Source organism: Ursus maritimus, unplaced genomic scaffold (assembly GCF_017311325.1).
Source record: "Ursus maritimus isolate PB19 unplaced genomic scaffold, ASM1731132v1 scaffold_8, whole genome shotgun sequence".
NCBI classification, from domain to species: Eukaryota; Metazoa; Chordata; class Mammalia; order Carnivora; family Ursidae; genus Ursus; species Ursus maritimus.
The window spans coordinates 519350-529529 of record NW_024426996.1 but is presented as its reverse complement, the minus strand read 5'-3'; the positions used below and the strand labels follow the sequence as shown (position 1 = coordinate 529529).

The following is a 10180-nucleotide window of genomic DNA, read 5'->3' as shown; positions in this document are numbered from 1 at the left end:
GGATACCAGTCCTTTATCTGTAGTGTCATTTGCAAATATCTTCTCCCATTCCGTGGGCTGCCTCTTAGTTTTTCTGACTGTTTCCTTGGCTGTGCAGAAACTTTTAATCTTGATGAAGTCCCATAAATTCATTTTATCTTTTGTTTCTCTTGCCTTTGGGAATGTATCATGAAAAAGTTTGCTTTGGCTGATGTCGTAGAGGTTGCTGCCTATGTTCTCCTCTAGAATTTTGATGGATTCCTGTCTCACATCGAGGTCTTTCATCCATTTGGAGTTTATTTTTGTGTATGGTGTGAGATAGTGGTCAAGTTTCATTCTTTTGCATGTAGCTGTCCAATTTTCCCAGCACCATTTATTGAAAAGACTGTGTTTTTCCCACCGGATGTTTTTTTCCTGCTTTATCAAATATTAGTTGCCCAAAGAGCTGAGGGTCCATTTCTGGGCTCTCTATTGTGTTCCATTGGTCTATGTGTCTGTTTTTGTGCCAGTACCATGCTGTCTTTGTGATCACAGCTTTGTAGTACAGTTCGAAATCCGGCATTGTGATGCCCCCAGCTTTGTTTTTCCTTTTCAACAGTTCCTTGGAGATTCGGGGCCTCTTCTGTTTCCATACAAATTTAAGGACTATTTCTTCCAGTTCTTTGAAAAATGTCCTCAGTATTTTGATCGGGATAGCACTGAAAGTGTAGATTGCTCTGGGTAGCATGGATATTTTAACTATGTTAATTCTTCCGATCCATGAGCATGGAATATCTTCCCATCTTTTTATGTCTTCCTCAATGTCTTTTAAGAGAGATTTATAGTTTCTAGAATATAGGTCCTTTACGTCTCTGGTTAGTTAATTCCAAGGTAACATATGGTTTTTGGTGCTATTGTAAATGGGATGGATTCCCTAATTTCTCTTTCTTCGGTCTCGTTATTCGTGTATAGAAATGCAACTGATTTCTGAGCATTGATTTTGTATCCTGCCACGTTACTGAATTGCTCTATAACTTCTAATAGTTTGCGAGTGGCTTCTTTTGGGTTTTCCATATAGAGTATCATGTCATCTGCAAAGAGAGACATTTTGACTTCTTCTTTGCCGATTTGAATACCTTTGATCCCTTTTTGTCGTCTGATTGCTGTTGCAAGGACTTCTAGTACTATGTTGAATAATAGTGGCGAGAGTGGGCATCCTTGTCGAGTTCCTGATCTTAAGGGAAAGGCTTCCAGCTTTTCCCCATTGAGAATAATATTTGCAGTAGGCTTTTCATAGATGGCTTTTATGAGATTGAGAAATGTACCTTCTATTCCTACACTCTGAAGGGTTTTAATCAGGAAAGGATGCTGTATTTTGTCAAATGCTTTTTCGGCATCGATTGAGAGGATCATATGGTTCCTTTGATGGGGTCTTTGCCTGGTTTGGGGATCAAGGTAATATTGGCCTCATAGAATGAGTTTGGTAGCTTTCCTTCTGTTTCTATTTTTTGAAATAGCTTTAGGAGAATAGGCATTATTTCTTCTTTTAATGTTTGTTAGAATTCCCAGTTTCGGGCCTGGAGTTTTGTTATTTGGAAGGCTGTTTATCACTGACTCCATCTCTTCATAATTAACTGGCCTGTTTAAAAAATCAATTTCTTCCTGTTTCAGTCTTGGTAGTTTATAGGTTTCCAGGAAGGCCTCCATCTCTTCCAGATTGCTTAATTTATTGGCATAAAGCTGTTGATAAAAGTGTCTAATAATCCTTCCAATTTCATTGGTGTTGGTCATGACCTCTCCTTTTTCATTCATAATTTTATTAATTTGGGTCCTTTCTCTATTCTTTTGGATAAGCCTTGCCACTGGTCTGTCAATGTTATTGATTCTCTCAAAGAACCAGCTTCTAGTCCTGTTGATCTGCTCTACTGTACTCCTGGTTTCTAATTCATTGATTTCTGCTCTAATCTTGATCAACTGCTTCCTCATGCGTGGATTAGGACTGTCCCTCTGTTGCTGTTCCAGCTTCTTGAGGTGAGAATATAAAAACCGCATTTTATATTTTTCTATTTTGAGTGAGGCTTGGATGGCTCTGTATTTTCCCCTGAGGACTGCCTTTGCAGTATCCCATAGGTTTTGGACCATTGTGTTTTCATTCTCGTTGGTCTCCATAAATTGTTTAAACTGATTTTTGATTTCCTGGTTTATCGAGTCATTCCTGAGCAGGATGGTTCTTAGTCTCCAAGAAGAGTGGCTTTCTTAATCATTACACGATCAGAGGTAGATCCAGATTTCACATGGAATGTTCCCTTTTTTAAATGTTAACAAGTAATTCAACTTTTCAAATCATTATTTGTGCCAACAAAATTATCTGCTGGCCAAATATGACCTGTGTGACTTGACCCACACTTTCTACAATTGTGCCTTCAGGATGACCAAGTAGGGTGATGAGCTGAAGGCTTTGGGAAGGAATCAAGGTCTGTAGCTCTCCGCTTCAGGTGCCACTGCTGGCCCCTCACTCCCAGGGGCAACCCGGGCTGATCCCGTTCCCAAGCACCGCCCAGTGCCTCAGCAAGTTCCTGCTCTGCCCACCAGCCTAGGCTTCCTTTGATGACTGAACACAGAGGAAATGATAATTAGAATAGCTAACATTTGTAGAACAATTATTGCATGCTATCAATATCTAGGCATCATCTAATTCAGTCTTCACTGGTTTTATTATTTTATTACTCCCATTTTTGTGTTTTAAAAGCTTTTATTTATTTATTTATTTATTTATTTATTTATTTATTTACAGAGCATACAAGCAGGTGGCGGGGGGGGGGGCGCAGAGGGAAAAGGAGAGAGACAATCCCAAGCAGACTCCACACTGAGTGGGGAGCCCGATGCAGGGCTTGGTCCCACAACCTCAAGATCACTGCCAGATCTGAAACTAAGAGTAGGACACTTGACCAACAGAGACGCCAAGGCGTCCCATATTACTCCCATTTTTTAAAAAAGGATTTTATTTATTTATTTGAGAGAGAGGAGGAGAGAACGAGAGAGAGCACAGGGAAGGGGGAGGGGCAGAGGGAGAGGGAGAAGCAGACTCCCCAGTAAGCAGGGAGCCTGATATGCGGCTGGATCCCAGGACCCTGGGATCACGACCTGAGCCAAAGGCAGATGCTTAACTAACTGAGCTACCCAGGCGCCCCTCCCATTTTTAAAGATAAAGAAATAAAGGCACAGAAAGACTCAGTAAAGTATACGCGATGTCAAACAGCCTACTACAGTGGGTCTGGAACTCTAAGTCTGTCTGATGTCAAAGCCCACACCCTTAACTGCTCTATCAATTAGGATAGTTTTGGTTGTAAAATCAGAACACTGACTACAACTGGATTAAACAAATAGGGCCTTATTTTTCATAAGAAGACCAGAGTTAGATGCCTGCAAGGTTAGCTCAGCAGCTCAACATCTCTGACATCCCCCGGTATCAACAATGTCTCCTCACGCTCACAAAAAGGCTGTGACAGCTCCAAGTATCGGGTCCTCTCACAGCAACTTCTCAACTCCACCCAACAGCAGAGTTCCTCCTCAGGTCTCTTTCTTGACAGGCAGGAAAACCTTCCCACCCCAAACGTTAAGTGTTAACTTGTGTTTCATTCCCCAGAATTAGGTCACATGCCTCACCCTAGACCAATCATTGGCAAAGAATAGAATTAGTACAACCAATTACAATTCAGTCCCTGGGGCTGGACACGAAGTTGCCTCTATTAGCAGAGAAGAGGCTGTATATCCATGGCTGTAGCATGGCCAGCCTGTAATGTCTGCCCCAATCATCGGGAATATGTGAATTGTCTCTCAGGATCCAGTACATTTTACAAAAGCCTAAATAAGTAACAATAACAGAATAAGAACAAGAGGGCTGTTTTCACATGGAAGATGAGCCAGGAAATGAGTACTAGTACTCAACCAGAAATTTCCATGAACCGACATCCCGTTTCCCAGGAACTCGAGGTCACGTCGGTGTTACTGCCCTCCTTTGTACAGCTCGTACTTTGTACTATGCTCATAGCATAAAGTGCCACGAGCTGTTGCTCAATAAATCCTGTGTAAACGCGGACATCTGACTATGGACTAAGCTGCATTAGTGTTGCAAACGTTTTTCTCATGGCAGGAGTCACTCACGCATGTCAGCGGTAGAGGAGAGTGTGATCAAACCTGACACAGCGATGCGGGACCCTTATTTCTGCAAAGTGCATTCACGATTTGGCCCCTATTCAAGGGCTCAGAGATGTCTGGGCAGGTTGCCCAGCCTCAGCTTAACAAGCACCAGCTCAGAGTCCAGCCTAGCTAACTCCCCGGTCTTGTGCTTTTCTTTCCTTATGCCGTAATTACACTGAATGGCTTTTCTCAAAAAAAGACTCTTCTCTCAACTGAAAAACATTTTTTTCATTGGTATTTTATCACAAACTTTCAAAACAACTTTCCTAAAATGTTGAACAAGATGGCCTTAGCTAACATTGCTCACCCCTATCACAAGTCCCTACAGGACTCGTCACCAGCTGAAATGGCCTTATTTGTCTACTTGCTTGTTGTCTGTCTCCCCCCGACACCGCTTAAAAGCATCGAGTTGAACAGAAATCAAAATGGCTGCATTAGGGCTTCAGCAGAACTCGATTTTAAAGTAACCTTTTCCGGGGGGCCTGGGTGGCTCCGTCCGCCGGGCATCCGACTCCTGATGTCAACTCGGGTCATGATCGGCCTGGTGCATAAGCCCCGCATCAGGCTCTGTGCTCTGCATGGAGTCTGCTTGAGATTCTCTCTCCCTCATCCTCTGCCCCTCCCCCTTGCTCACTCGCTCTAAATTAATAAATAAATAAATTCTTTAAATAAAATAAAAATGAAGTCACCTATTTCCTGTCTTCCACAGAACTCTCCTCCTCCCTTCTTAGCCTTTTGTCTCAGGAACGTAGCCCCACCCTGAGAAGGACTAACAAGACTAACAAGGCTGGCAGCACGCACAATTCCTGTTGAAACCAGCTAGATCCAGTATGTCCATATAACCCCCCCCCCCGGCCCTTCCTGGGGGTGGCGTGGGGGGTGCTTACAGCTTCTGAACCTCGTCGTCTGCTGCAGCCTTCTTTGCCCAGCAAAGCAATAGAACTCTTGTCCCTCTTTATCCCAAACTCTGTCTTTGAGTTGTCTTTTGGCCCTGAAGCACAGAGGTCGGTTTCTGACAACACCCCTACAATGGACAGTCCGTGAGAGCAGAGAGTTGTCTGCCGTTTTTCACTGCAATACCCCAGTGACAAGGACAGTGACTGCTGCTCAGAATGTCCCTCAATAAATGCTTGGTAAATGAACGAATAAATTCTGAAGTGAAACAGCCTTTAGAGTCAGAACACAGATGTGTCTTAATACTGGTTTTGTCGTGACTTTTGGCATCTTGTCCACAATTACTGTGGTTGATACCCTCTGATAAGTCTGTTAGAAAACAAGAATTCTGGGCAGATTTTGAAATGTTTTGAATTTCATGCACAAATAATGCCTACTTGTTTTTCTCCCTAAATCTTACCAAGTTGGGGAATAAGTTTCATATCTGAGAGTCCAAGAGACCATTCTTTCTGTCTCAGGTCCCCGTCACTTTGGGAATGCATGGGAAACTCAGCTTTATTTCTCCTGTGCTCCAGTTCACTTCCATTCCGACAGAGAAAACAATCTTCCTATTTATTTTCCAAGGGACTTCCCATGGTTTGAAAACCTCTCACAATGAAAAGTCAAGTAAGAAAAAAAAAATAAGAGTTACAGTGAATGTGAATGAGAAAATTACCATTTTTATTGTCCTCTTGGTTCTCAAATGAGAAGATGGACTCCTGTGAGCTGACCTCTCTTCATCTCACACTCTCTGGAATGTGCTTTGCCTCCAGCATGGCAGAAGGACCCCATCCTGCTCCTTCCATTCTATTAATGTTCACATAACTACTAGCAGAAAAGTCTTCTCAGAAATCCAAAGCCAAGAGTAAGTACATCAGACTCTAACCCAGTACGTTTGGCAAAATAAACTCTGTTAAAATGGTAGAGATGACGAAACACAGCGACACACAGGAGCTGTGGAGACCGTTTCCAACGTCAGCATTCTCTTACCGAAATCAGGTGTATACGGCACATTTCTCTCCTGGTACCAGTGTTGTCAGCATACATTTGTCTGTTCATTAATTTATTCTTTCTTTACAAATTCATTCTTTTCTGATATCTTTTTCTCCTCTTAAAAATATGTCTGGAGGGGTGCCTGGGCGGCTCAGTTGGTTAAGCAACCAACTCTTGATATCAGCTCAGGTCTTAATCTCAGGGTTGTGAGTTCAAGCCCTGCGCTGGGCTGACTGGGCATGGAGCCCACTTAAAAAAAAAAAATGTCTGGAAGACATTTGCCTTTAAATTCACTTTATTTTTTATTCTTACCACAAGTATTAATTGAGCAATGATTATGATGTTAAAAAAGTACAACCGCCATTTACTTAGCATTTATTTTGTTCCAGTTCAGTCGTCACAACTATCTTTGAAGGTTAGAAATTATTACCTCCATTTTACCAATGAGAAAACTAAAGTCCAGCTCAAGCAGTCCCCCAAACTCACAATAACCAAGAAGCCTCAGAACCTGGATTCCAATCCATGTCAGTGTGGCTAGAAGCCCAGCCCTCTCTGGGACAGGAGGGTCACCTCCCAGGATGGTGCTTCCATTTACAGAGCCCTCTGTGTGTGTCAGCACTGGGTCTAGCCCTCTAGCTAAATTTTAAATTTATTCTTCAAGATGAACTTACAAGGACAGTGTATTTATTCCCATTTCACCATAAGAAAACTGAATACAGAAGTGAAATAACTTGATTAAGAGCTAGTAAGGGCAGAATTGTGATATAAATTCTGGTCCATCAATTTCAAACCCCACCTCACAGGGTACCTGGCCTAGAAAATTCTCTAGTTTAATGGAGACAGAATTTTCAACATTGACAAGAAAATTATATATTTATCAAGAAAGAATCTGAGTTGCATCCCCAAGCCCCAAGCTTTCATAAGACTTTTATATATATATTGAAATAACTGAACACATAAGATGAGGAAACGCTTAGATATTGAAGGAAAAGCCTGGATTGCCTGCATTTATTGTCTTTTTAGTCACTGAACCATGGCCTAAAACTTCTCAGGTTTAAAACCAAATCTATATCTAATTAGTCTTGATTTTTAAAGCCAAACTCTCATTGCCATTCCATTCCATAACCAATTACATGATTCTTCCCAGAGAAAACCACTCAAATATCTTAATCTAGATTCTTCAAACTCTCCCAGTCTATCAAGTAGAATAAAAAGTTGGCCCGAGCTAAAGGGAAATTAATGCCCAGCACACTAAAGGACACAACTGAATGTTTATGTAATGATTAAATAAGCCACAGATGAAACATTGTCAATGCAACTTATATAACTTTTATTTTTTTGATACAGTTTTACACTTATGGAAAGGTCGCAAAAGCAGTACGAAAGAATTCCTACGCACCTCCACCCATTAACGTTTTGCCCCATTTGCTTCATTATGAATTTATAAACATGATCATGCATAATAAAATAATTTTATAGTAATTTATAATTAATCAATATTAATAAAAATGGTTTATTTTAAAAATATTTATTTGTCAGAGAGAGAGCACAAGCAGGGGGAGCAGCAGGCAGAGGGAGAAGCAGGCTCCCCACTGAGCAAGGAGTCTGATGCAGGACTAGATCCCAGGACCCTGGGACCATGACCTGAGCTACAGGCAGACACTGACTGAGCCACGCAGGCATCCCAATATAAATGATTAAAACCCAAGCTAAAGGAAATATCACTTTGCTGCCAGGGTCAACAAATATAAATCTAATTCACAGCTTTTGAATTGGAAAGTTCATTGGATTTTGCCCCATCTACAACCCACACAGAATTATGGGTGACAACCTATGTTAGGACACCCAAAAATTTCCAGAGTGACCACAGTGATGTCCATTTCAATGTGAGCTTATTTTTCACTCTAAATGGCCTTTGAAAAAAGAAGCTGTTCTTGTCAAAACAATATTTTTTTGATATTATCCAGGTGTGGGGAGGGCAGAGGGAGAAGGAGAGAGAGAATCCTAAGCAGGCTCCACACCCAGTGCAGAGCCTGACTCAGGGCTTGATCTCATGACCTGAGCCGAAATCAAGAGTCAGATGCTTAACCGACTACGTCACCCAGGTGAATCAGTCGAAACGGTATTTTATGACAAAACCCACACATGAAAAAAAAATCCTACCCAAAAAAGTAATCAAATGGCAACAATCAACGCCCCAAAGTTTCCAACAACAACCAATATGGCTACTATCCAGAAATCTCTTTCTATTGTGACAGCTGAACTTCCATTTCCTCAGAGAATAATAACAAAGCAGCTTCACTTTGATTATTCATTCTTTCTCAAGGCTAACTATGAGAGTCCTACACGAACCTCACAGCCTTCCCCATTGGGCTCCACAGACACTGCAATCGTCATGTTCCTGTGATTCCCCGACAGGACTTTATGAGCGGAGCTCCTTTTCTGGGTAGGCAGAGGTGGTCGGGTTATAACTGGGCCATATGGCACCAGAGCTGGGGGTGGGGGGTGGGGAGGCTAAAGTCACAGGCCTGGCACAGGCTGAAGATCCGGTGCACAGCCCTGCTGGAGGCTATAGCCTGAGTCAACAACCTTCCCCGACGGAAGGCACTGCACAAACTCCTCACGGAGGGGTGGATCAGACGTGGGGCAGCGGGCAGACACATTTCCTAGCTTCTTCATCTTGTCTCTGGTTGTCTTCAGCTCCAGCAGGAGCCTTAGAAAGGTTTTATTCCAGTGTCCGCTGAAAATACAACCTGCAGTCCCTCAGTAAACATCCATCAGGGAAGTCACACGGAAACACTGCTCCAATTCACTCTTGCTGGTGGGTTTCCAAGGGTAAAATAATACAGTCCGCGTCTTTTCAGTCATGAGGAAACCATTGTCACTGAATCTCCCGGGGATGCTTCCTACATCTAACCAAACAAAGGGAGCGACAGCAGAGGTTTCCAGATCAAAAGCAAATGTGTCACCTTGCTGAGAGATGATGGCCTGAAAGAAAAAGATAGATTAAGTGAACGATGAGGGGAGACCTATCTCTTCCAGCCACAGTGCCCGTAGAGCATTAACGTGGGCCAACAAGGAGGCAGCTCCTACGGCTTTGGCTCTGCCCCTGCCAAAGTCTTACATGCCACGCACTGCGTCAGATACTAAAACATACATGGAAATTTATTTAAGGCTATGGGAAATTACCAAATTGTAGTTTCCAGCCAAGTATACAAATATGTCGTCTCCAATTATTAAGGAGAATATTTCACAAGAAGCTCAGAGCTTTATATCTTTTACAGTTTTTCTCAGGGGACTGGGAGAGGACCATCTTGGCATAAGGGCTGGGAAGTTTCAATGACTTTCTCAGGATACATGTGGAGCTAGCACCGCCATGGAGCTTGTCTTCTGGAAAGATCCAGCAATCTAGACAGCCACCTGCCAGGCATTTACAAAAGCTCTACCGTTAGAACTTTCTCTCTTTTGTCGCAGAGTACCACAAGGTCACATTATTAGCACTTTTAACACGTGCAAATCGCACACAATAACAGCAAAGGAAAGTGCAATTTAAGCCCTGTCATTCACTAGCCGACTAGCACACGCGAAAGCGAGACGAGCCTGGGCTGTGCCCCAGACGGTAGGGGTTTGTGAGGGTCTCTCGGTGTGAGCCTGCCACTGAGAGTGATCTGGTATTTAGAGCTGTGCCTTTGACATGAAACGTGCCCACTCGACATGCACACGCGCCACACCGTAGCTCTGACGTTGGACGTGGGGTGGGGCATAAAGAATTTCAAGGCGCAATTTTGACTCTCTGTGATTTTGGCCTTACACATCATGCAGGGTTTGGAGTTATAAACAAGAAAACAGACTTTGGAGGAAACAGCAAAGAAACTTAATAAAACGTCTTAGGTATGTCTGGGAGTTTCAGAGATTCAGGTCTGAAGCTAGATGTTACATGCTCAAATCCTGCCGCCCGGCTGTTCGGTGAAGACCCTGGGCGTGCGCTTCACAGGCTGGCCCCAGCCGGCCTGCAAGGCTGCCAGGGAGGCTGCAGCTACCGTTGCTCCAAGGCCAAAGCTGGAAGGACACTGGTGCCTGCTCCCCCTTGTTGCCT

General features: G+C 43.1%; 1 protein-coding gene across 4 annotated transcripts in view; it reads right to left on the bottom strand.

Moving 5' to 3' along the window:
* Window positions 1–7390: 7390 nt before the first annotated feature.
* The window catches only part of MANBA (mannosidase beta), a 118320-nt gene continuing 115530 nt past the window's right edge, over window positions 7391–10180 (bottom strand). For all 4 annotated transcript variants that reach the window (XM_008707214.2, XM_040625055.1, XM_008707215.2 and 1 more), the window contains one exon: window positions 7391–9072. In XM_008707214.2, the coding sequence (XP_008705436.2) occupies window positions 8848–9072 (225 nt within the window). In that variant the 3' untranslated portion in view covers window positions 7391–8847. The remainder of the gene's footprint in view (window positions 9073–10180) is intronic.